This window comes from Drosophila albomicans, chromosome 2L (genome assembly GCF_009650485.2).
Source record: "Drosophila albomicans strain 15112-1751.03 chromosome 2L, ASM965048v2, whole genome shotgun sequence".
NCBI classification, from domain to species: Eukaryota; Metazoa; Arthropoda; class Insecta; order Diptera; family Drosophilidae; genus Drosophila; species Drosophila albomicans.
In genome coordinates, this window is record NC_047628.2 from 28,319,959 (window position 1) to 28,347,111 (window position 27,153).

The following is a 27,153-nucleotide window of genomic DNA, read 5'->3' on the forward strand; positions in this document are numbered from 1 at the left end:
GCCAAAATGCGTTTTGGTCCGCTACATATAACGCAAATATGGACATCTTGTTGTTGTTAGTTTAACTCTTGTTGATGTTGTTGTTGTTGCCAATTGTATGAATTTCGCAATTGAAATAAAGTTGCACTAAACGCACTTGGAGCGCCTGAAATTGCCAATTGCATTTACATTTTACATTTACATTTGGTTTTGTTGTTCTCTGTTTACCATTTGGTTGCTTAATATACCCTGTAAATCAGTAAACTGAAGGGGAAGACTATTTTAAAACTTTTCTATTAAATTCAATCCTAATTTATATTCTTAAACTTACTTCACAAGCTTTTGTGAACTTATAAACCATCAATTAAACAAGCGAACCAAATTTACAGGGTATCTATCACAAGTACATTAAACTAACTTGATGATGTAACAAGGCAATTGTCTGTTTTGTCTGTCTGATCAAACAATTAACACACTTTTCTATGGGTTATTAATGATACGGGCATCAACTAAGTCCGCTTTTGCTAACCTCTATGAGTGTGAGTATGAATACTTCGAGTACCCAAAGTACTTTCACCCACAATGCCCAGACAATGGCATAAAGTTATTGAAAATAAAAGTTTTGCGGGCATTTGATTTGGAAACAATGAACGCATAAAGACAACAGACAACGAAGTCGAAGAAGTCGAAGAGTCTCACCTGCAACGATCTTTGAACAAGAAGTGAAAATGTTCAAATTGAAAATGTGAATATAATGAGTGTATTCTAAGAGCCACATGCCAAGGGGATGACAGAACAAATAAGTCATTTTTATTGAACATTTAGCGCAGCTAATCGATTGTTTAATTTATAGAATCTTTCAAGCATCGGCAATCGGGAGACAATATATAAATAACTTATGGCTGGCAGTTAGGCAAGATTTATGCGCAATCTGCCAGGCGTTTATCAATAGATTAGAAACGTATACGATTCGATTTAAATGATGTGGCAACAACAAGCGTGCTGCGCAGTTGCAACTTCTGTTCAGTAACTTATTCAAAATGGAAATGTTGTAATAAAACACCTTGTAAGAGATACGTCAGAGTGTTGCAACGATAATTCCTTGTCGAAATCATTAAACATTTGACACTTTCAACTCTTCTTGTGGCCGATAAATTTGAAATGTAGCTCACCTCTTCAAATCCTTACATCAATATGTTTTTTGGCCCCTGGGGTGCGATCATAACACGTGTAGCTCTATAAATAATGCGATTGTAAAACCCATTGCGGCTACTCGACTTAACGCCTTTCCCCTTGCAACCAGATTAATATGCAATCGAAATAATTTATGCATAAAACGCTTAAATTTATTAACGCCACAGATGGAAAACTATCAGCCACAAAGCTGAAGAGAGAGACCGGGAGAAAGAGAGGTATGCCACATAATTCACAGAGGAAGCCAACGAGATGAGGGGGAGATGGGAAGGCCAACTGACACACACTAAGATTTAGCCCCAACACGTGAGCAGCGCTGGTGTATTTTATATTTAAAAATAATAATTATGAACAGGCAAATGGCAGCGCTTCATCTTTTTTCAGGGGAGGAAAGTGCAGTTCATAAGTGGGAAACATTTGTATGGAAATACAGTTCATATAAGTAGAGAGAGTAAGAGATGTAGAACATATTCTTTTCTCAGGATTGTCACCTTTCGTCTACATTACAATAACGAATCCAGCCAATTGGCTTCCGCTTTCCTTCACTTTTCCCTATTGAATTCTTCTTATTTATGTAAAATCCAATCAATTGGTATTATTGATGGGAAACATGCTTATTAGCTTAGGGTTTGTGTCTGTGCTAGAGATGGCTCTAATTGGAAATTCCCTAAAGAAAAACTTCCTTTCTCCTTCTACTGTATTTCACACGATATGCGAGGGAATTTAAAAACTCTTCCTTCACCTGTTTACAATTTCTAATAGAAGTAAGAGAATCCATACTAAAATAATTTATTCAGAACATGAATAAACACACTAATTTCTAGAGAAACTCTATGAAAAATAGATTTGTTTTACAAGTATATTTTGTCAAAAATTAAAATCAATTTAAAGTCTCAAAGAAATGAGTAAAACTAACTGCAAAAATATATGTCAAAATAGTTTCAAATTCAAAAGTATTATAAGATTAAATTTAATACTTAAGCTTTTAAATTGGGTGTGATTGGCAGTTCAAAATTGAATATGGCTTACCTATAAAGAGATAAAAATAAAAATAGATTAGTTTAGTTATTCGATGTTACATAGTATTTACAACTATTTTTAGATTCAGTTAAAATATATACATAATTTTCGTATACCCGCTACCTATAGGGTAGTCGGTATATTTTACACTATATGGTATATTTTGAATGTACATAGTACTATGTAAATATACAAAAAATAGCCTTAAGTTTTTTTTCCAGGATTTTTGTATATTAATTTCGAATATTTTAATATTTCTTTATTTTTTTCAAAGTGGGTTTCGGTTATCTGTAGATTTTTGACTTGTTAGTTATCTCTTTATTAAAATACTAAAACACAGTAACATTTTTTGTTACCACATCACTTTGCTGTCGTAGTTGCAATCAATTAAAATTTATAAAAATTGTTCATTGCACTGTCACTTGAATTTTGCTAGGCATAATTCTTGATTAATGTTTGTAACATTGCCTTACATTCAGCACATTTGGAAGGCATTTATCAAGCAACAGCAAATTGCCAGCCTCAATTGCCATTTCCTATTGCCAAAAGTCGAGCGAATGGAATTGAATTGGAGCTAAAAGCGTGAGCTGCAGTTGCAATTAGAAAACTTTTGGAATGGTTTTTTGGCAAATTGCCGAAATGCCATTCATCAGTTCTGTGTGGCAAATGAAAACATCAACAAAGACAGAGACAGAGATAAAACAAACGAAACAACAAGACTGTAAGCTATTTGAAAAAGTGCGTGACATGTTGTTTGTGTATGTCTGGTAAAGTCGAGACTTTAACTTGGCCCAAAACGCATTTGGCACTTGGCAAAGCGGCGTGACATTTCAATTAAAATGCTAATTTTCAAATGGGGTAAAGTGAGCAGTGTAAGCAGAAGCAGAGGGGGAGAGCAACATCTTGTTAAAGCCTGGTCCAAAATGCTGCCGGCAACTATTTAGTAAAGTAAATTACTTTATTAGACTCGCTCCGTGGGCTGCCTGCCACAAGGCGTGCCATAGAGCGCTCTCTGTGGATCTGGCTCTGACTCTAACTCTGGCTTGCAAGTGCATTAATCAAGGCCCCCACACACATATCGTATGTGTGTGTGTGTGTGTGAACCCACTCAGCATGCTTACACACACATGTGTGTGTATTGCAGTCTATTACACTCACGCCCTGACACTCGTGACTTTTCTAAGTTAATTTATCATATATTTTTACTTGAATTTCCATCCATTTTTTTTCAATGTAGCCATCTGCTGCACTTTCTCTCAAATGCGATGCACTCGCTGTGCCATTCTTGACTCACTCCTCAAACGGAAGTTTCAAAATAAAATGCACAGGATTGTCAGCCCTTCATTTTCCACTCTCTCGTTTTAATTGTGACACATGACGTCGACTGGGAAAATGTTTAACAGTTTGCCTTAGAAAGCTGACAATTAATCTCGCTCTCTCTCTCTCTCTCTCTCTCTTCTATCTCGTTGCACTTCCCCTTTTTATACCCGATACCCATAAGGTAGAGGGGTATTATAATTTTGCGATTTTGGGTACATGCAGTAATAACTAGAGTCTACATTATTCCTGAAAATTGGGTTATCTAAGAAATACTTTAATATGGCCTTGATTGACAATCTGGTATATTTTTTATATTACTTTATCAGTATACCAAATTGTGAACAATCTGGTATATTATGAAGATATATCAATATTACTATATCAATATACCAATTATAGCGTTTGGTATATTTATACTATTTTGTCAATCTGGTATATTGCATACTCTACGGTATATTTTGAAAGTAGTACTATATTAATACACTTAATATAGCGTTCGGTATATTTTTAGTATTATTGATAATCTGGTATATTACACACTCTATGGTATATTTTTAGTATTTTTGATAATTTGGTATTTTGCACACTTTATGATATAGTTTGAAAGTAGTACTAATAGCAATATTTATAGTACATTTTATTATTTTTGTGGTATATTCACTTGGTATATTTCTGCTTTAGTTCTGCTTTCATTAAAAATGGGTAGCGGGTATCTCATAGTCGAGCACACTCGATTGTAGCTTTCTGACTTGTTTAGGTTACACTTTCAATAGGTAGCGGGTATCTCATAGTCGAGCACACTCGATTGTAGCTTTCTGACTTGTTTAGGTTACACTTTCAATAGGTAGCGGGTATCTCATAGTCGAGCACACTCGATTGTAGCTTTCTGACTTGTTTAGGTTACACTTTCAATAGGTGGGCTTTGAATTGGGAATTAGAGAAATTATTTTCAATGCTTTTCATGTGTGGGCGGCTGCGAGAAAACATGCGAGGCAATTAAGTTCGTTATCGTCCTCTTTTCTCAGCCAGTTAATCAGACGCTGCTCATGCATAATCCATAAACAATGAACAACAAGTACTTTAAGAGACTGTCTAGCGATCAAGTTGAACATAGCTAGTGTCAAAAGTGTCGCCAAAATTCCATAAGGCAAACCCTTTTTTATTAAACTGTAAATTCTTTAGTGCAAAGTCAATTTTCTAGGCAACCCAATTCTCAATGACTTTCTACATATTCGATATTCGTTGTTGTTCCCATTAGCTACCACATCTTGTGGCAGCAATCAGCTAATGTCTGTTGTTAAGTGCGTCAACAAATTAGCCAAATGGCCAAGAACTAGCAATAAAAGCGTTGCAGATGCCAAAAGGCAATTTGGCGGTCAGTTAGCAACTTGTTGCAACAACAATAGCACAAGTTGCAAATGCAACTGCAAACTGCGAAATCTCCCCAGCGACAAAAGCAAATGAGACCCACTGCACAGCGTGCACCATGGAGAATCATGGAGAGGCCCCCAAACCGGCCACAAAGCGCCAGGCGCTGTCACAGCCGCAATCGCAGCATGCCACACTGCCACAAGTTGAGGTTGTAGCTGCAGTCAGAGCGAGCGCTGTTGCAACATGTCAAAATAAATCAATTGATTGATCTTGTTTTATTTATGTCCAATTCAATTCCGATCAATGAGCAGTGCACACGAATGCAGAATGCCAAAGTGACTGCAGCAGAAGGAGAACGCATCAGAGAAGCAGTGAAGTGAAGAGCGAGAGTGAGAGAGAGGAAGAGAGCTTGAGCTAAAGAGAAGTGCGTGCTGCTTGCAACTGGCGCTTGGGCTGTGGCAAATCTTTTTCTTCTTTTATTTTTCTTGGTTTACTAGGCCGAAGGCGCGCGTGCTTTAAATGATTTTCCGGCTTACAACAGTTGAAAGAGGCGAAAAGTAAAAGAAAATTATGCAAAAAAGAGGATTAAGAGAAGGAAAAACACAGATTCAAATAATTTGCATTGCTGAGTTTAAATATTTTAAACTTCATTTAAATAAATATATTTCAAAGAGAAGCTTTCAATCAATTACTCAGCAGAAAATTCAATACAATGCAACACACTACAAATTCTCTCTTTTTTAAAAAGTTAGTATGCAAAAATGAATAGAATTAAAATTATATTAAACTATTATTCATATACTAGTAAGTCTAAACTCGTATTCTGATTACTAAAGTAGCAAAAATTTCATTAAAAACCAATTTGTTTGAACTCAACAATGAGTTCCAAAATAAATAAGTAAGAAAGCTACAGTCGTATGTGCTCCACTGTGAGATACACGCTACAGATTATAAATAAAAGAAAAGCAGTGCGGTATTAATATTAAAATATACCAAATTAATATACCTCAAAATACTAAAAATATACCAAAGTCTATATATGGTATATTTATATAGTACTACATTGAAAATACACTATATTGTATAATATACCAGATAGTCAAAAATACTAAAAATATACTAAACGCTGTATTTGATATATTGATATAGTACTAAATTCAAAATATACTATAAAGTGCAAAATATACCAGATTGTTAATCAAAGCAACTAAGACCCGTAGTACTTTACCCTCCTACCCTATCGGTTGCTGGTATAAGAATATATCAGATTTAAATTGTTGTTCTACGAATTGTTATAAAGAACGCGCCTAAAACTGTGCTACGCTGCAAGTGAATCAATCAAAATGCAAAAGCGAGAAATCACAGTGCTCTCAACAGTGCACTCATAATGCAAGTCAATTCACCAATACGGTATAAGCGAATGCAATTTGAATGGAGTTACTTATTTATGATGCCTTTGTGGACCATCTAGGAAGCAAAAACTACTCGCAGTTATATGAGTATTGAATTTTCCGCACAAAAAGAGCTTTGAACTCTCTCGAGAGACGCAACATTTTGTCATAATCATGCAAATATCACCTGTGCCTTATGGGGTCTATTTCCAGCTCTATCTCTCTCTCTCTCTTTCTCTGCGTAACTCCATCTCTGTCGCGCACGCTGACGTAGTGAATGAACCAACGGATACACATTGCATATTTTGTGATATTCAGAAAGTCTATTAAATATGTGCATGCCATGCAAATGATGTGGACAAAATGGACAAAGACATATATGACAAAGTCATTGGATAGAAGAGTTATGGACCGAATGAATACCCAATCCAATCTTTCTCTCTCTCAGCAGGTCAACCGAGGGCGTTTTTTTCAAAAAGAAAGAGAAAGAAGCGGAAGACTTGCAGTTGGCCAACTGGCAAAAAGGTTTGGTTCAGTGATTGGGCCAAACTACTTGAATTACCATTTGGTTGTAGGGTAACCAAAGAGCCAACGGAGCTTAGCCAATTCGGTGCAGTCGACACTCATAACAAAACTAAAAAAAAAAAAAAAAAAAAAATACAGAAAAAAAAGTGCACAAAAAAGTAACAAATGCAATTGCATTTTTTTGCATTTCATTTGGCATATCAATAAAAATCAAATAATACACAAACTGTGGGATCAATCACATTTATGCTAATTCCAACTTACATAATATGAACCGGGGGAGGTGAATGAAAGCAGCACTGTGCTGTGAGGGAAAAACCAAGACAAATTCAATTCAAATATTTTGTTTTGACAAATTTGACAGAACAACGCTTAGATAAGCCTCCCAGCAGTGTGCAATGTGTGGAAACTGCATGCAAGTTTTTGTCTTTTTTTCGTTATCAATTATAAAAACAGAAATTGTTGTTGCTGCTGCTGATCGAACGAGCACAATGAACGGGGTATGTTTGGTTCTTGCACTTTCACTGCTTTAAAATGCATACCACCTACATTTTGTGTTGCTCGATTTGCGCTTGGTCGGTTCAGTGTCCAGTTGATGTTGATGCCTTCGTCGTCGCAAAAAGAGAGGGCGATGGAACCACCGTTAAAACATTCTGCATAAGTAAGGGAAATTGTTACGGGAAGACGAGTTACCGCCTTGCAATGCGATGCGGATGCGAGCAACGGACTAGCGACAAGACAAGTCAAGATGAGGAGGAGGAGGCAGGCTGAACCATCCATTGTTCTACTGCTGAATTGCAAATCGTAATCGCAATTCATAGTTCGCCTTCGGCGGGTTCGGTTGCAATTTGACGTTTGTTGGGGCAGGCAGCCCCAGCACAGCACATCATCATCAGCAGAACAGGGTTCAATCAACCCTTTTGGATCGTCGTCAGAGTGGCCAGGTTATTGACTTGATGTACCTTCTGCCATCCACGTGGGTGTGGTGTATGGACGACAGTGGCCTTGTCGTTTACCCATGGGGTGAATGTCCCGTTGTGTCTTTGAACTCTCTCTCACTCTTTCTCTGTGGCTATCTTCTATGGCATAACGCAGCAGCCACAGTCGACGCGAGCTGCGACGCCGACGTCGACGTCGTCTTGCCAGACACTCAGACGACGCCAATGAATGAGACAACGAACTCCTCGCAGAGCAGAGCGAAGCTCTAAGCTAAGAGCGGGGAGATGCCGCCGAATAACCAAAAAATAAATAAATAAAAGCAAAGACATCTGCCAGTCGAAATCGAAATATACCTGACACGATCTTTCGCATGCAAATCGATTTTTAGAGATCACAGCGAAGTTCGCACACACAACAGTGTGTAATTAACATTACAAATTTTTGTTGATGATTTGCTTGCGCTTGCGATTGGCTGCCAAAAAGGAAGAAGCTGCCAATTAGCATCGTGTTGTGAGCCAAATGACTTGATATGCAAAGAGCGTAGACGAGACTTGAATGAAAGCGATCACCGATCACCGATCATCATCACCAAAATCCTTGATGGCAACGTTCATTGATCCCGCAGTTGCACACTTTAATCTGTTGCCAAGTCGATATCTTTGCACATTCTGCAGTGTTTCTTTTGCATTGATAATGAAACTCTGATACAAGTTTTAATTAAATTTACTTGTATTGACATTGTAAAGATGTTTCTTTAAAGAACTTCATTTCAATTTAGATTTAATTAAACTATTCTAAGCAAGTTTTTAAAACATTTCTTAGAAACACATAAAAACTGTTGGGATTGCAAATTTTTATAGAATAATGAAGATTTTTGTCTTATTGTAATAAAAGACAGAAGTTCTAGGGGTAATAATATATAACTTTTATACACTAAAAAAGAGACCAAGTATAGAAAAACAGAACATTCGTCTAAAAAATTATGTTCTTGAAATAAGATCATTTTAAGAACAACAATTTTAGGAACCATCAATTTGCTGCAGTAAGAGTAGGATAAAGTAAGTGATCAACATACATCTGAATTACTGTATAAATTTGGGTCTTATATTAAATGTTCTTGAAATCAATTTGTGTTTTCTAACATTAGGGCTTTCATGTTCTTGTCACACTTTTGAGACCAAAATGCTTAGTACTTTTATTTCTATGTAGTCAATTTATAAGGATGGTTATATAGTGATATGATCTTCTATAAAGAGAAAACATATTTAGTGTAATTCAAAGAATTTTCAAATCAAACAATATTGCAATAAATAAGTAATAAAGATCGCTACTGATCGTTGCCCTTTTGTTTGCCCGCCCATTTTAATTCCCGAACCCAAACCCAAACCCAATCACAGCTTCGGTGTGTGAATCTGAATCCCAATGAAACTTGTTGCCAGCTCCAGGTTGGTTGGCCTGACTGGCAATGGTTTTGTTGGCTGCTGGTTGCTGTTGGCCCGGTGTGGTTGGCCTGCAGATGGGTGATAAATAAATTCAGGTATTAACTTGCCATATATTTTCATTATATGCGACACAGAAAGTCGTGTTTTATTTCAACACAAGTGGATTTTAATAATAAAATGTGTCTAATTTGGTACCCACTCGGACTTGGCGGCAGCAAACCTGATTGCCCAACACCTTTCCCACTGAAGGAGATTGCCTGCCTGGCTGCCCACTGGCCTTTTGCTAGGTGTGAGGCAACAACAGCAACAACAACAACTGCAGCAGCAACAATAAAAGCAACTGCAACTGCAACATCAAGTTGCAACATGTATCCGTATCCTCCGTGGTACGTGCGAGGCGTCAATGCTTCATTTTCACTGTCATCTTAAGTTGATTGCAAGTTACGAGCGTGTTGACACCAACAACAACAACGCCGTCGACGTCGACTGCATAAGAACTGTGTGTAACGGTAATTGTTTGGCGTTGCATGCGTCTGCATTTTGAGGTTATGTTCAGGGGTTAATACCTCACTGAAAGTTGACTGGTTGAGTTGAGGTTAGGTTTAGCCTCTCTGGCCCAATGAGCGCGGGCGGCTTATTAATCAGAGCACTCGTTGCGCATTACACAATAACAACAACAACAACAGCAGCAATCGGTGGCATGTGGCATGATTCATGCTTAATTGGCCCCGCACTACACTGCTCACTGCTCACTGCTCTGCTTTGCTCTGCAGCCCGTGCAAATCTCACCCAGTTGTCAATTTCACAGACAACACATTTCAATCAAACTTTGCTCTGCCATAAATAAACCAACAACTGGACAGAGCCTACAATTCAGCCCAACTTCGCAGTCAGTGTTGTTTAACTTGGCCGAAAAAAGCCAAAAATTGACCAAATAATAAAGTAATAAATATGTAAATATAAAAAGTGTTGGAAATTGCAGTATGTATTAAGTGCCGGAAATTGCACAATAAAAGCCACAATGATATGTAGTCAATATATAAATATCGATTAATTAATTTAAAAATGAAAAGCGTCAGTTCTATGTGCATTCATAGGGAATTAGTTAATGTTGTGATCGAAAGTGAGTTGCGGCAATAAAGAAAAACAGATATAACTAAAGTACCAAAGACTTTAATTATTTAATTTGCTTCTCTGATGAAATACTGTTCAAAAAAGCTAAATAATAAAGAATACTTTGGTATCCGGTCTCACTTAAGATTCTTTAAGCAAATGTCTTTGTACACAAAAATGGAAATCTATAGGAGGAAAATAAACATTAAACAAATAGTTTATAAAATCTTTTAGACTATCCAGGTTAAGTTGATCCTTAACACCTCAAGAGAAATAACATTAAAGGTATATACATAAAGTTTATTGGATTTAGCACAAAGATTTTGCTTAATGTATAAATTCATATTCCAAAGTTACATAGCTTTTAATTATTGTAACTTCAATTCATCTTTAGACATGAACTTTCATTCATAATTGCATCCGAAAACTATCTTATCTTTGTCTTTTAAGAATAACCCGATTTCCATCGTCAGAAAATTTGATCTTATCTTTGCCTCTAGCCAGATTTCCCTCTACGAAAGTTTGTTTTGACTTTTTAAAAGCTATGTGCACTGCACTGCTGTGTCCAACTAACAGTTTAGGCTTTAAAGTCTTGTGCTTAAATTACAGCTTCGCCAAAGCGGCTGCTGCACGCCTAACGTTCACATTTTTCCACATGAAATTATGAAGTCTCCATGGCAATTAATACGCATGAGCCTAGCGACCAGCTTTAACTCCAACTCTACAGATCCGATCCAGCTGGCAGCCTGTGTGTTAGGCTCCATCTGTGGCTGAAGCTAAAGCTAAGGCGGGTGCTGTCGTCTCGCATGTCAATTTGATGGCAATTAAGTGTGGCCAGCGTTTTGTTTTAATAATAAATTTAATGAGCTGCCAAAAATGGTTGCAAATTTACGTGGCAATTAGCGAGCAAAGCGACACTTGGCCAACAACACAACACAGATAGACTACTGCTCCATATTGCTAATGAGCCGCTTTTAACTAAAGAGTCAGAGTCTGTGGTTCATTGGTTCTGAGGCTTGGCCAACAGTTGCATTGGCATTTCAAGCGGCTTGGCAGTGGAGCGCGTGGCATGTGGATGCTGTTAAAGGTGTGGCAAGTGGCAGCCAACAAATAGATTAGTAGCTCAATGACAAAGTCAATGATTGCCTCAACAATTGCATTGATGAGTAGACAATGGTTTAATAACAATAATTACTATTTATTTCGATTTAACTATGTTGAAAAGAAGCTCCCTTTTGAAATATTCCGTTTTTCTCATTTTACTAAAAATTCGTAGTAATTTTTAAGATTTTATTATACATATTATGCTGACATCAAATTCGGAATAAATATGTGAGAAAATTATCTTGTGACTAAAGAAATACCAAAACTGTTTGCAAGTCAATTTGATTTAATACAAATTTTAAAAATAATTAACAGAGGAACTTGAGTATCTATCGAGAGTAAAGTCGATTACAGTCGATTGTGCAGCAAAGCAACTTGAATAATTATCGAATGTAAAGTCGATTCTACAGAAAAGCAAACTTGAATAACTACAGTACAGTTGACTTCAGTCGATTTTGCCGAGTTAAGCAACACTTTTTTCCAAAGTATTTCATCACAACTGCGTCATTAAAAAATTGCACATTGAAATCTCTTAAACTCTTGCGAATTACATCAATATGGCTTGCTTGAAATCTCAAAAACTTGAAATCGAATCGCTGCAGCAGATCTTTCCAAAGGATCATAACCGTTTCCAGCTGCTCAATTGCAATCCGAACGATCTACGCTGCCGCTTTATCGATGGCAATGGCAAGCATTACGACATTCAGGCGAGTATTACGGTCACCTATCCAATGACTCCGCCCATTTGGTACTCGGAATGCGATGATGCGAAGCTTAGCGAAATAATGCAAGAGCTGGGCAATAGCCAAGGAGAGGACAATCACGTGGTGTTGCAGGTGGCTTCGTTGGTGCGTAAATTGTGCGACACTCACAATGTGCCGCTGCCAGATAATATGGACAAGTTGACGGTGCCGATGAAGCCACAGAATGACAATGATAGTGACGACGACTCGATGAAATCGGAAAGAATTCGCAAAGCCTATGAGAAAGTAATACTGATGGAGACCCAAGAGAATGATGTCCACGAGAAGAGCGACGACGACTCGATTGACTCGGAGAAAGCTAGCTCAAAAGATGAGGAAGTGGAGCAGACCCTGCAGCAGACCCTCCAGAAACTGAACAACCAACAGGATCGTCAGGATCAAGCTCAAGGTCTTGCCGCTGGCTCGCCTAACGCCGTAAATCGCCTAATGAAAGAGCTGCGGCTCATCTATCATTCTGACACTTTTAAACAGAATGTGTTCTCGTTGGACCTAGACGATGATTCGATCTACAACTGGAATGTTTCCCTCCACTCGGTGGACAAGGACAGTCGCCTGTATGCTGATATGTTAAAGCTAAAGGAAATCGATGGCGAAGGTGCCATCAAGCTGCAATTTAGGTTCAACGATAACTATCCATCTTCGCCACCCTTTGTGCGTGTCGTCTACCCCTTTATTTTGGGAAGTTTTGTCACACAAGGCGGAGCCATTTGCAGGCAATTGCGAACCAATTCCGGTTGGACTTCCGCCTACACCGTCGAGTCACTGATCATTCAAATTGCAGCCGCACTGTCTCAAAACGATGGACGCATCTTCTTCGGCATTTCAAGCTGTTTACTTGAGAAGGTCTACACCCTTGAAAGAGCCCAGCGCAACTTTTAATTGGCCGAGAGGATGCACAACAAACTTGGTTCGTCGCAAGTAGACAGACCCGAAAGCTAAACAGTCACAGTTTTGCAACTCTCCCTCTCTCTGTTCTGTAATGCTTGCTAACGTCTGATCTGAGTGAATACATTCCCTACATATGTTACGAAGAATTTCTTTTGTTAGCTCTAAAATTTGAAAACTGATTTAAAAACCTGAAGGAATAATATTGAATTTGTATTAAGTTTTGTATTTAGTATTAAGTTATCTTTTGAAATGTTCTTTATAAGCATTACAGAACGGGGAAATTTATTTGTTAACCTAAAAATTTGAAAACGGAAATAACTTTGAATTTGTTTTCAGTTTTCCATTTATAATTTAGATGCTATGAAGAAATTCTTTTGTTAGCTCAAAAATTTTAATACTGATTTAAAACTCTGAAGGAATAATATTGAATTTGTATTAAGTTTTGTATTTAGTATTAAGTTACATTTTGAAATGTTCTCTATAGGCATTACAGAACGACTTACAGGGAAATTCAGACCTTAAATTTCTTTTTCAGTCCTTAAATATTTATCTTGTATTCGCAGTTCACTTAAAATGATTCATATTTTTATAAGCTAAGATGTTCAACAGTCAAAAATTGGATGAAAATAAAATACTTTTGATTTTGTACATTAATATGTATTTTATTTATTATTTCTTGCTGTGGGAAGTTAACAAATTTCAGAATATTTTACAGCAAGGTGCAAGATGATAAGTTTAAGAATATTTTAAACGTTTCACGATTGATTGATGTGCGTATTGTAGACACCAGTTAAGATCACTGCAATACGTCGATGCAGTTTGATAAAATGGGGACAACTTGGAACAAATTCATTTGCGGCATCAGAAGAAGCTGTCAAAGGGGGAAAACAATGAGTTGAAGGAGCAAGAGAAGAACATCTTTATAAGGACCCACTTCATCTGCGGATGGTAACCGTGTTGTTCGTAGAGCTCAGCCTTGGCGATCGTCTGCTCCAGTTGCCCCGACAGCAGCTCAAAGGGACGTAACGCCAACCGCGATCGGCAAACTCGGCGGCAGCGAGCATTTGCAACATATCATTCGGATCCATCAGCAAATCTGGGATGGACGTCTCCGGTTCATTTGCGTCGGGCAAGGACTCGGGCTTCTCACTAACACTATCCAGGAAAGGCAATGCTGACTGCTCATCATCAATATCTTCAGCGACATCATCATCGACATCACCATCTTCATCGTCATTGAGGTCGTCGTTATCGCTAATCATGTCCGTCCAATCGTCTGGCACATTTGCATTGATCAAACGCGTTTCCCCAACGGTTTGCAAGTCAATTTAATTTTATACATGTTTTAAAAATAATTAGCAGAGGAACTTGAATAACTATCGAAAGTAGAGTCAACTCTACTCTTATACAGTCGATTGTGCAGCAAAGCAACTTGAATAATTATCGAATGTAAAGTCGATTCTACAGAAAAGCAAACTTGAATAACTACAGTACAGTTGACTTCAGTCGATTTTGCCGAGTTAAGCAACACTTTTTTTCCAAAGTATTTCATCACAACTGCGTCATTAAAAAATTGCACATTGAAATCGCTTAAACTCTTGCGAATTACATCAATATGGCTTGCTTGAAATCTCAGAAACTTGAAATCGAATTGCTGCAGCAGATCTTTCCAAAGGATCATAACCGTTTCCAGCTGCTCAATTGCAATCCGGACGATCTACGCTGCCGCTTTATCGATGGCAATGGCAAGCATTACGACATTCAGGCGAGTATTACGGTCACCTATCCAATGACTCCGCCCATTTGGTACTCGGAATGCGATGATGCGAAGCTTAGCGAAATAATGCAAGAGCTGGGCAATAGCCAAGGAGAGGACAATCACTTGGTGTTGCAGGTGGCTTCGTTGGTGCGTAAATTGTGCGACACTCACAATGTGCCGCTGCCGGATAATATGGAGAAGTTGACGGTGCCGATGAAGCCACAGAATGACAATGATGGTGACGAAAGGGCGATGGAATTGGAGATAATTCGCAATGCCTATAAGATATTAATACTGATGCTGACCCAAGAGAATGATGTCCACGGGAAGAGCGACGACGACTCGATGGACTCGGAGAAAACTAGCTCAAAAGATGAGGAGGAAGGGAAGCTGCGACAGACCCTCCAGAAACTGAACAACCAACAGGATCGTCAGGATCAACCTCAAGGTCTTGCCGCTGGCTCGCCTAACGCCGTAAATCGCCTAATGAAAGAGCTGCGGCTCATCTATCATTCTGACACTTTTAAACAGAATGTGTTCTCGTTGGACCTAGACGATGATTCGATCTACAACTGGAATGTTTCCCTCCACTCGGTGGACAAGGACAGTCGCCTGTATGCTGATATGTTAAAGCTAAAGGAAATCGATGGCGAAGGTGCCATCAAGCTGCAATTTAGGTTCAACGATAACTATCCATCTTCGCCACCCTTTGTGCGTGTAGTCTATCCCGCCATCATGGGAAGTTTTGTCTTATTCGGCGGAGCCATTTGCATGCAGTTGCTAACCAACTCCGGTTGGACTTCCGCCTACACCATCGAGTCACTGATCATTCAAATTTCCGTCGCACTGTCTCAAAACGATGGACGCATCTTCTTCGGCATTTCAAGCCGTTTACTTGAGAAGGCTTACAACCTGGAATACGCCCAGCGCAACTTTCAATTGGTCCAGAAGATGCACAACGAACGAGGTTGGTCGCAATTAGACAGACCCGAAAGCTAAACAGTCACAGTTTTGCAACTCTCCCTCTCTCTGTTCGTTAATGCTTGCTAACGTCTGATCTGAGTGAATACATTCCCTACATATGTTACGAGGAATTTATTTTGTTAGCTCAAAAATTTGAAAACTGATTTAATAACCTGAAGGAATAATATTGAATTTGTATTAAGTTTTGTATGTAGTATTAAGTTATCTTTTGAAATGTTCTTTATAAGCATTACAGAACGGGGAAATTTATTTATCTGTTAACCTAAAAATTTGAAAACTGATTCTAAAAACTGAAATAACTGAATTTATATTCAGTTTTACAATTTAGTTACTTTTTGAGATGCTATGAATAAATTCTTTTCCCAAAAATTTGAAAACTGATTTAAAAAACTGAAGAAATAATATTGAATTTGGATTTCGTCTTAAGTTATATTTTGAAATGTTCTTTATAGGCATTACAGAATGACTTACAGGGAAATTCAGTCCTTAAATATTATTTTTCTCTTGTATTCGCAGTTCACTTAAAATGATACATATTATTATAAGCGAAGATGTTCAACAGTCAAAAATTGGATGAAAATAAAATACTTTTGATTTGGTGCATTAATATGTAATTTATTTATTATTTCTTGCTGTGAGAATTTTATAATATTTTACAGCAAGGTGCAAGATGATAAGTTTTAAAAATATTTTAAACGTTTCATGATTGATTGATGTGCGTATTGTAGACACCAGTTAAGATCACTGCAATACGTCGATGCAGTTTGTTAAAATGGGCATAACTTGGAACAAATTCACTTCCGGCATCAACAGAAGAAGCTGTCAAAGGGGGAAAACAATGAGTTGAAGGAGCAAAAGAACATCTTAATAAGGACCCACTTTATCTGCGGATGGTAACCGTGTTGTTCATAGAGCTCAGTCTTGGTGATCGTCTGCTCCAGTTGCCCCGACAGCAGCTCAAAGTTACGTAACGCCAACCGCGATCGGCAAACTCGGCGGCAGCGAGCATTTGCAACATATCATTCTGATCCATCAGCAAATCTGGGATGGACGTCTCCGGTTCATTTGCGTCGGGCAAGGACTCGGGCTTCTCACTAACACTATCCAGGAAAGGCAATGCTGACTGCTCATCATCAATATCTTCAGCGACATCATCATCGACATCACCATCTTCATCGTCATTGAGGTCGTCGTTATCGCTAATCATGTCCGTCCAATCGTCTGGCACATTTGCATTGATCAAACGCGTTTCCCCAACGGTTTGCAAGTCAATTTAATTTTATACATGTTTTAAAAATAATTAGCAGAGGAACTTGAATAACTATCGAAAGTAGAGTCAACTCTACTCTTATACAGTCGATTGTGCAGCAAAGCAACTTGAATAATTATCGAATGTAAAGTCGATTCTGCAGAAAAGCAAACTTGAATATCTACAGAAAGTGCAGTTGGCTTCAATCGATTTTGCCGCGTTAAGCAACACTTTTTTTCCAAAGTATTTCATCATAACTGCGTCATTAAAAAGTTGCACATTGAAATCGCTTAAGTTCTTGCGAATTACATATATCAATATGGCTTGCTTGAAATCTCAGAAACTTGAAATCGAATTGCTGCAGCAGATCTTTCCAAAGGATCATAACCGTTTCCAGCTGCTCGGTTGCACTCTGGACGATCTACTCTGCCGCTTTATCGATGGCAATGGCAAGCATTACGACATTCAGGCGAGTATTACGGTCACCTATCCAATGACTCCGCCCATTTGGTACTCGGAATGCGATGATGCGAAGCTTAGCGAAATAATGCAAGAGCTGGGCAATACCCAAGGAGAGGACAATCACGTGGTGTTGCAGGTGGCTTCGTTGGTGCGTAAATTGTGCGACACTCACAATGTTCCGCTGCCGGATAATATGGAGAAGTTGACGGTGCCGATGAAGCCACAGAATGACAATGATAGTGACGAAAGTGACGACGACTCGATGAAATCAGAGGAAATTCGCGCAGTCTATGAGAAATTAATACTGATGGAGACCCTAGAGAATTATGTCGACGAGGACAGCGAAAGTGACCACCACTCGATGGAATCGGAGAAAACTAGCTTAAAAGATGAGGAAGTGAAGCTGCGGCAGACCCTCCAGAAACTGAACAACCAACAGGATCGTCAGGATCAACCTCAAGGTCTTGCCGCTGGCTCGCCTAACGCCGTAAATCGCCTGATGAAAGAGCTGCGGCTCATCTATCATTCTGACACTTTTAAACAGAATATGTTCTCGTTGGACCTAGACGATGATTCGATCTACAACTGGAAAGTTTCCGTCCACTCGGTGGACAAGGACAGTCGCCTGTATGCTGATATGTTAAAGCTAAAGGAAATCGATGGTGAAGGGGCCATCGAGCTGCAATTTAGGTTCAACGATAACTATCCATCTTCGCCACCCTTTGTGCGTGTAGTCTATCCCGTCATCAAGGGAAGTTTTGTCTTACGCGGGGGTGTCATTTGTATGCAATTGTTAACCAATTCCGGTTGGACTTCCGCCTACACCATCGAGTCACTGATCATTCAAATTGCCGCCGCACTGTCTCAATACGATGGGCGCATCTACTTCGCCGCTCCGAAGTCTTTACTTGAGAAGTTCTACAACCTGGAAAGAGCCCAGCGCAACTTTCAATTGGTCCAGAAGATGCACAACGAACGAGGTTGGTCGCAGTTAGACAGACCCGAAAGCTAAACAGTCACAGTTTTGCAACTCTCCCTCTCTCTGTTCTGTAATGCTTGCTAACGTCTGATCTGAGTGAATACATTCCCTACATATGTTACGAGGAATTTATTTTGTTAGCTCAAAAATTTGAAAACTGATTTAAAAATCTGATGAAATAATATTAAATTTGTATAAAGTTTTGTATTTAGTATTAAGTTATCTTTTGAAATGTTCTCTATACGAATGGGGAAATTTATTTGTTAACCTAAAAATTTGAAAACTGATTCTAAAAATTGACAACTTTGAATTTGTTTTCAGTTTTCCATTTATAATTAAGTTGCTATGAAGAAATTCTTTTGTTAGCTCAAAAATTTGAAAACTGATTTAAAAATCTGAAGGAATAATATTGAATTTGTATTTAGTATTAAGTTTCCTTTTGAAATGTTCTTTATAGGGATTACAGAACGACTTACAGGGAGATTCAGTCCTTAAATTTCTTTTTCAGTCCTTAAATATTTCTTTTGTATTCGCAGTTCACTTAAAATGATTCATATTTTTATAAGCTAAGATGTTTAACAGTCAAAAATTGGATGAAAATAAAATACTTTTGATTTTGTACATTAATATGTATTTTATTTATTATTTCTTGCTGTGAGAAGTTAACAAATTTCATATTTTACAGCAAGGTGCAAGATGATAAGTTTTAAAAATATTTTAAACGTTTCATGATTGATTGATGTGCGTATTGTAGACACCAGTTACGATCACTGCAATACGTCGATGCAGTTTGATAAAATGGGGATAACTTGGAACAAATTCACTTGCGGCATCAGAAGAAGCTGTCGAAGGGGGAAAACAATGAGTTGATGGAGCAAAAGAACATCTTTATGAGGACCCACCTCATCTGCGGATGGTAACCGTATTGTTCATAGAGCTCAGCCTTGGTGATCGTCTGCTCCAGTTGCCCCGACAGCAGCTCAAAGTGACGTGGCATTATCTTCCAGTGCATCATGTTGAAATAGTTGTACTCACCCGACTCCTGACAACGCGATGCCACGTAGTGCGGATTATCCGGCTGACGGCGTATCCACAAACGTTCCTCGATGTGATAACGCCAACCGCGATCGGCCAACTCGGCGGCAGCGAGCATTTGCAACATATCATTCGGATACGTGTAGAAGAAAAAAAAGAGCAACTCCGACTCCATCTGATCCATTTTGGGCTGTGGCAGCGCCTTGACATTCGAGCGGTAATAGTAAGGCGGAACATTGTATTGCACCTCGTGCGGTGGACAACGGCCGCCCATCAAGGCGCCGGCAAAAGTGGCATGCAACTTGTTTGCCTCGTGCGTCGAACAATGATTGAGGCAAGCGACCTTGTGGCCAAAGAACTGCTGCACCATCCGTGGATTCTGTTGAACAGCCTGCAAATTCCTAGCCAAGCCAGCCATGCCAAAGGCATCTTTCAAGACCTCCCCTGACGAGAGCTGAGCATTGTTAGCTGCTGCTGCTGCTGGTGGCGCTACGTTGTCAAAGGTCACACCACCCAGTGGCATGCCCATGCGATTGGTGCACAAGCGTCCATAGTAAACGAGGCGCTCAAATCCTGGCGGTGGTCCAAGCTGCGACTTGACTTCGCTCGACTTCTGACGTTCCGAGGCACGCTGCTGCATGCCAGCGATGAGGAACTGCGGCTCGAAGAAGCTCTCGTTGGCACACTCACAGAAGTTGGGACGAAAATGTTTGCACTTCGGCGAGTGCTGCCATTCGCTGCCATTGGAATTGGCATTGCTGTGATCAGTGGATGCGGACACATGAACAACAGCTGGCGCGTCGTGTTCGCTACTCTCTGAGCTCTTGTTGTTGCTGCTGCTGCTGTGCAGCTGCATCAGCAAATCTGGGATGGACGTCTCCGGTTCATTTGCGTCGGGCAAGGACTCGGGCTTCTCACTAACACTATCCAGGGAAGGCGATGGCGATGCCGACTGCTCATCATCATCAATATCTTCAGCGTCATCATCATCATCAATATCGCCATCGTCATCATCTCCATCTCCATCATCTTCATCGTCATTGAGGTCGTCGTTATCACTAATCATGTCCGTCCAATCGTCTGGCACATTTGCATTGATCACACGCGTGGTTTCCTCAACGGTGCCCGGCAAAGCAGGAAAATCCTCGTGTAATATTGTGAACTTGGGCAGCGGTGATGTGGCTGACGGTGGCGTCTCCGCCTTGGCCATATTCTTGACCACATCCACATAGAGTGCGGCCGCACTCATTGTTGGTTTCGGCTCCGATTTCTTCTTAGTCTCCGGATTGGCAGCGGCGGCAGCTATGGCAACAGCTGCCGCAATAGCTTTGGCATTGTGACGCTTCATTTTGTTCACTTATATTCTCGGAATGCTTCAGAGTTAAAGTAAATTTAAAGGCATCCTATGAATTGTTTAGCTAGAGTTCAAAAACTTCTGACTGCCAACTTGACCGATAGTCAAACGTTTAATGCGTCATAATTAAAAAGCGCCGACCGATAATAAATATCGATAACTTTAACGAGTGTGCGTGTGTGTGTGTGGGTGCTGCTGCGGAAATTGCCATAAACCAATTTAAAAGTCGAATCATAAATTTGCCAAGCTGCCTAGACGCAAATTCACCTGCACTTGCCGCCAATTGGCAACACAAAAAACGATCGTCAGGTTATGCAAAGAGTTATGAAAAGCGAAACAGCAAGAGAGAGAGAGAGCGAGCGAGGGAGATGGGACATGGAGAGAATTACAAGCCATTAACTTAAAATGACAACAGCACCACATAAATCTCGAGGCAGCCGCTTTTGTGGTTGCACTTAAAGGCAAATGTCTGGAAATTGACAAAAGGAACGCCGCATGACCATAAACTGTGAAGCTTGGAGTTGCACTTGGAGTTGGAGTTGAGAGTTGTAGTTGCTGTTGCTGTTGGAGTGGGCGGCGCAGGCGTTGGCATTGAGCGCTAATAGTCCCAAGCAACCACCACCACAGCAACCACTAGACGAAGAGTCATTTGTGGCACTCGCCGCACACTTGCCACCCTCAGCCACACTTGCCACCACTTCTTGGCACTTGGCAAATTTATGCGAACGAGGTGCGAGCGTCAAATTAACGAACTTGTCTGCAGAAGATGCTGCTGGCAAAGTTCTCTGACCAAGAACAGAACACAGCGAAGAGCGGAGCAACCATCTTGGTCACAAAAAAACACTCAGGAAATCAGGTGCAGGCAGCGTTCAGTTCAGCCAAATTAAGCACAAATAATATAAAATACAATAATGCTAAATCCATGCTGCAGGCATGAAAAATGATACACATAAAGCGAGCCAGATAGCTGCGCAGCGAATAAATCCTGCCTAGAGATGGTTAAATCAAATGAATCAAGTTTGCGAAAGTAAATAAAATAAATTTTTATTTTAGAAGAGCAAATTGCGGATTACAAAATTTAGAGAGTTTACCTCTAAATATTTAGTAAATATTTGGATATAAAAATTAGGTGGGCTCATGAATTTGAATTTGTTGCAAATGCTTTTTTGTTTCTTATTGTAAATATCTTAAAATAGGCATTCAAATTAAAAGTGGACAACAATCGGTAGCATTATCGATGTTTGAGCGCTATAGAGCCACAATCGATAGCAGCGGACACTTTCGATAGTGATGTAACCACTATCGATGACGCAAATATCGATGGCGTCCACTATCAATTGTTCTCCACCTCTAATGTCACTTTTATCAATACTTTGATCTATATAAAAATGACTGCATGTCAACTTTATATTGCGAAAATCTAAAACCAACGCTTTAAAGATTTCTATAATAGATAGTTTTTGATGAAGCTGCTGCAATACTATCGCAGAAAAGCCCATCGCAGTGTCATCACTAGCTGCAGCAGCTAACGAACATCACGAATTGCCATTTGGTGGCTGCGACAGGAACAACGAGCGACTCTGGACAGGGCAGAAGCCGCTCTTGAGCTCTTGGCCGCATAAACTACAATAAATCATACTCATGTTGCGCTGGCAAAGACAACGGACAAGCCGAGCAACAGAACTGAGCCGAACCGAAGCACATCCGAGCCATAGTTTGCCGACGATCCACAAGTGCAGAGAGTTCCAGATATATCTGCAATGAGCAGCCCCAACGGCCACTTTGTGGAGAGCGACGGGTCAGCAATTGCTGAGCCATTAAATTGCCATTGCCATTGCCCAGGCCAAGGAAACAAGTGAAGCGCAGTGAAGATCCCCAAGACCAACAACGAGACGAAGTATTTTTGTTGTTCTTTTTTGTTGGTAGGTGTTAAGCCCCGGCATTCACTTAAGCTGCTTTGTAGCTCCCAAAGAGATTACCAGATCCAAAATTACTGCGAGTGAACGAACTGTTCTAGTCTCCGGAGAGACAGAGAGAGAGAGAGGGGGGTGGGGCAACATTATGGAAATTAGCCCTGGCCCCAAAGTGACGCCCCATCTACCGACACAAATGACCCCAATGCGCATCACTCAACTGCGTATGCGACGTCACTGGACTAAAGATTGGCGAGTTGCTGTTGCTCTTGCAGTTGGCGTTGAAGATGTTGCTGTAGTTGCTGTGTTGCCTAATGACCAGCATCAGGAGCAACAACAGCGAAGGTGAGGCACTTGCAACAACAACTACACATACAGTAGTTATCCGGACGCCAAGTTTTATGAGCAGTTTGTAGAATTGTGTGGGCCCATCTCTCTCTCCCTTTCGCTCTCTCTCTCTCTCTCTCGCTTAGTCGTACCCATTAGTCGAAGCGTTGTAATGGCCACATGTTTATGAGCTTTTTCGCAGCACTAAAAATTATGCACATGTGCTCAAGTACATTACACATAGGCGTAGATCTATTTGTGGTTTACTTGGTGGGCGGTGGAGACGGTTTGTTTTACGCTCTCTGACTAATTCCGCTGATGGTCTGCCAAACGAGGCTTTAAACCAAATATTAAAAAATATATTAACTGCCAAATTATAATATGCTTGACGTGTCATAAAATTAAGCTGCAATATATCAAACTGACACTAAAGCAAATATAACCTCATAAACTTAAATTTATTAGGCTGCTTTAAAATTTATTATATGTAATATTTGCAGAAATGTTGTGCTTTTCTTTATAAAGAAAAAGTCAAACATTTCGTAACTTGAATCTTTAAAATGTAATGTACAAACTTGTAAGAAAGTCGAGTTTGCTTGTCTTCCATTTTTAATGAAAACAAAACAGTGCGGTATTAATTTTAAAACATACCAAATAAATATACCACAAAAATATTAAAAAAATACCAAATGTTATAGTTGGTATATGGATACATTTAAATTATATCATAGAGTGCAGAATATATGCTGATCAAAAAAATGTACTCCTACTTTATAGGGTTGGAGATTCATTCTGCCTTTTAAATATATTTCATGTAGGCACAAAATTATAATACTTTTTATACTCAATTCGTAACGGGTATAAAAAACAAACTTAATCCTACTAAAAACGTCGAAATTTGCAAAATCAATAAAGTCTTTGTCCTTGTCCACGAATTAGTCCATTAATAGAGATATATGAGCCTCAATAATCGATAATCCTCAAAGCCCACTCATAAAGTCGTCAATAAACTAAACTAAAAATGCAATTGCAAGTCAATTTTTGTGTGGTACTTGAACAACAATGTTGCATTGTCTACGCAATTGTTGTTACTGCTGTTGTTGTTGTTGACCAATTCAACGAATATTCACTGATTTCGTAAAATATTACAATAAATGTCGTTTTTAACATTTATAAGCGCAGATTTTCATATTTTATTGCTTATAACCGCAAAGCGACATTAAATGCTGCTGCTTAAAGATACAAAATGCAGCGCATAATAAAACCCAGCAAAAAAGATGTGCCCCGAAAAAAAAGAGCAGCAGAAACCGAAACAGAAACAGAGACCTGCCCCAGTAAGTCCGGGCGAACGAAAAAGAAAAATGAATTGTCTTCATTTTGTAATTTAATGGTATTTTATTGAATTTTTGATGCGCACGGACAACGCGACTACGCATCCTTGGCTGCTGGCTTTGCCATCGATCGATGATGAAGGGGCAAGAAAGAGCTTCGGTACCTGACTGCCTCACTGCCTCACTGCCTGCCTGTTGACATTTAAAATATGGCCGCGTGTCAGTGCGGCTGCCCTACGCCCATTTTTATGGTCAGTCAGGTTTACATTTCGATTTCAATTTCAATTTTTCCCTCTTATTTTTTTTGGGATTTTTTTCTGTTTTTTTTTTTCGGCACTGATCTCCGAACCCGAACAGGAATCTGAGTCTGGGACATGTGTGTGCCAGTTGGCGACTGCAGCGCCGGCGTAAATTCAATTTGAAGGTCTGCGCACAGCGTCCGAATTCCCGAGATGCCAAAACAAAATGTGCTTTCACTTGACCCGGAGCGCTGCGTAAATAAATTTTATCGCACTGTTGACACGTGCGCGTAATATTTCATTAAACTTTAAATAAAATGCAACTAAGAAATACAACAAATAAAATAAATAAACCAACTAAAAACGAGACAGAATCTATGCCAGGAGTTTACCGAAGTTTAAATACTCTTGCATTAAAACACAGTCTAATATTTTACAAAGAATTTTAATGATTATAAAGTTCACATTTGAGAACAGCCAATTCTTTTACAAAGAAATTTAATGATAATAATACTCTTGCATTAAAAAACAGTCTAATATTTTACAAAGAAACGTAATTATTATAAAATTCACATTTAAAAAGAGTCAATTATATTTTCAAGAAATTGAATAAGTGGAAAATTCACATTTAATGACAATTGATTGTTTACAACAAAATTTAATGATTACAAAAAGTTTAGTTAGTTAAAACTGAGCAATCTGAGGCCATACAAAATTTCGTTTTGTTTTATTAAACAAAGGTTTGCAAATATTGAATCAGTAATCCATTAAGACAAGCCCAACTTCGTTACACACTTGACAACTCAATTAATATACCCCAAAGTCAGTGACAATGCACGCAAACTATGTGCAATCATAACAACAGTCAAGTCTCGCTTAAGTTTCAACTAAAAAAATTACATATACATATTACACATAAAAGTCTCAAATGTTTGTCATAGCCAAGTCACACTGTACTTGTGTAAGCAGCATAAACAAATCGGCAGCCGCATCGTAACTTCGTTTTCAATTTGGCAAGTTTGACACTTGGCCAGTTAGTCAATTGGCCAAGTTTCACAATTGGCCAACGGGCGCCCATTTCAAAAAGTGTCCAAGTGCCACCTACGTTGGGTTTGCAGTTGCAGTTGCATTTGCACTTGGATCTGAAGTTGAAGTTGTGGAGGAATTGGAGTTGGAATTGGGGCTACCTGTCGCTACTTGTGCCATTCACTTGCCGGCAGTGCGTGGCTCCTGCCAATGCCTTTTGCTTCTGCTCTGATTGCAAATGCCACGTAAACTATAACAAACACAAAAGTTGGGCCATTCGTCAGTCCGTTATTATTATTGCATTGCTCGCGTGTGTTGCAACTTTCAGTTTACCTAATTAATCACAGACTCTCATGCCGAATGCAAAAGACAAAACGAATGCGATGTCAACACAAAGTACTAAAGATTAATGTCATATAAAAAATGCAATAAATATTTAAATCCATTTTTGTAATTGTCAATTTAGTTTAGAAGTAATGAATTTTAAATATTTGCAATGATTACCATATTTCATTAAACTTAATCAATAAGAGAGTGAATTGTATTTTTTTCTACGAAATACTGGTTATTATTAATAACCAAAACAACAGATATATACAGTACGCTTCAAAGAATTCATTTCTGTTTTTTATAATAACTATTCAGTACATTTCTGCAGAAGTATTAATTACGAATTCAACAAGACATACCATATGCATTATTCAGTATATTTCTGCAGTATTATTAATTGCTAATTACTTAGTATATTTCTGCAGTATTTTTAATGACCGATTTAACGGAGATATACTATAAGCTTTATTCAAAGAATGAATTTGAATCCAATATTTTATACTATCTATTCATTCTGCTTTATTTTAAATTACCAATTATTCAAAGAATGGATTGTAATTTCTTCTTTTTATACAAACTTTTCAGTATATTTTTGCAGTATTATAAATTACAAATTCAACACAAATATACTATACGCTTTATAAGCACTTAAGCTAAGCGTATGCCAACAATTTATTACATACACTCGCATTGTAATAATTGTAATTGTAACTGCAGTTGAATTTGCGGTCCTTGCCCTGCGGTCACTCATAACTTTTGGGGCAATAATCGAAATGCAGCATCCAAGAGTAATGGACCAAAGGGCTGGCACAGGCAACGCCCTAAACATACTACCGAAAACTGAATACCGAATGCAGTAAAGAAACGAATTGCCAATGCGCCAATATCTCATACTCGCCTTCAACTTTGCACTGCCAAAAAGCATATAAACAGCAACCAAAAAAAAAAAAAAAGAAAAAGAAAAATCCAAGGCGCACTTTCAATTAATCAACGAAATTAATTAAGCCCCCCGATCAGTGATCAGTGGCCAGCCAACGGGTACTTGAGCACTGATCATCGAGCGCTTAGCACTTCGAGTCTTAGCGATGGCAGCAACACGCGTGACACGCACCAGC

The 27,153-nt window shown here is 38.9% G+C and overlaps 4 protein-coding genes across 5 annotated transcripts; 3 read left to right on the forward strand and 1 right to left on the reverse strand.

The window, feature by feature from the left end:
* The first annotated feature begins 11,693 nt into the window (after positions 1-11,693).
* On the forward strand, positions 11,694-19,110 carry LOC117565013 (ubiquitin-conjugating enzyme E2 25-like). Its single transcript, XM_034243958.2, has 2 exons — positions 11,694-13,080; positions 18,496-19,110. Exon 1 carries the CDS (start codon positions 11,956-11,958, stop codon positions 13,039-13,041), a length of 1,086 nt encoding a protein of 361 aa, XP_034099849.1. The 5' UTR covers positions 11,694-11,955; the 3' UTR covers positions 13,042-13,080; positions 18,496-19,110.
* On the forward strand, positions 14,666-15,808 carry LOC117565014 (ubiquitin-conjugating enzyme E2 Q2-like). The gene has a single exon (XM_034243959.1). The coding sequence runs from the start codon at positions 14,666-14,668 to the stop codon at positions 15,806-15,808; it is 1,143 nt and encodes a 380-aa protein (XP_034099850.1).
* On the forward strand, positions 17,362-18,516 carry LOC117565193 (ubiquitin-conjugating enzyme E2 Q2-like). The gene has a single exon (XM_052002746.1). It carries the CDS (start codon positions 17,362-17,364, stop codon positions 18,514-18,516), a length of 1,155 nt encoding a protein of 384 aa, XP_051858706.1.
* A 52-nt stretch (positions 19,111-19,162) lies between the features above and the next one.
* LOC117564178 (uncharacterized) lies at positions 19,163-20,957 on the reverse strand. Of its 2 annotated transcripts, XM_052002158.1 has the most exons (3): positions 19,519-20,957; positions 19,386-19,438; positions 19,163-19,325 (listed from the first exon to the last, which is right to left on the reverse strand). In XM_052002158.1, the coding sequence occupies exons 1-2, from the start codon at positions 20,864-20,866 to the stop codon at positions 19,422-19,424; spliced, it is 1,365 nt and encodes a 454-aa protein (XP_051858118.1). In that variant the 5' UTR covers positions 20,867-20,957; the 3' UTR covers positions 19,163-19,325; positions 19,386-19,421. The 2 variants fall into 2 exon arrangements, with proteins under 2 accessions (XP_051858118.1, XP_034098737.1); XM_034242846.2 differs by having other exon boundaries at positions 19,164-19,325; positions 19,386-20,956.
* Between the last annotated feature and the right edge of the window lie 6,196 nt (positions 20,958-27,153).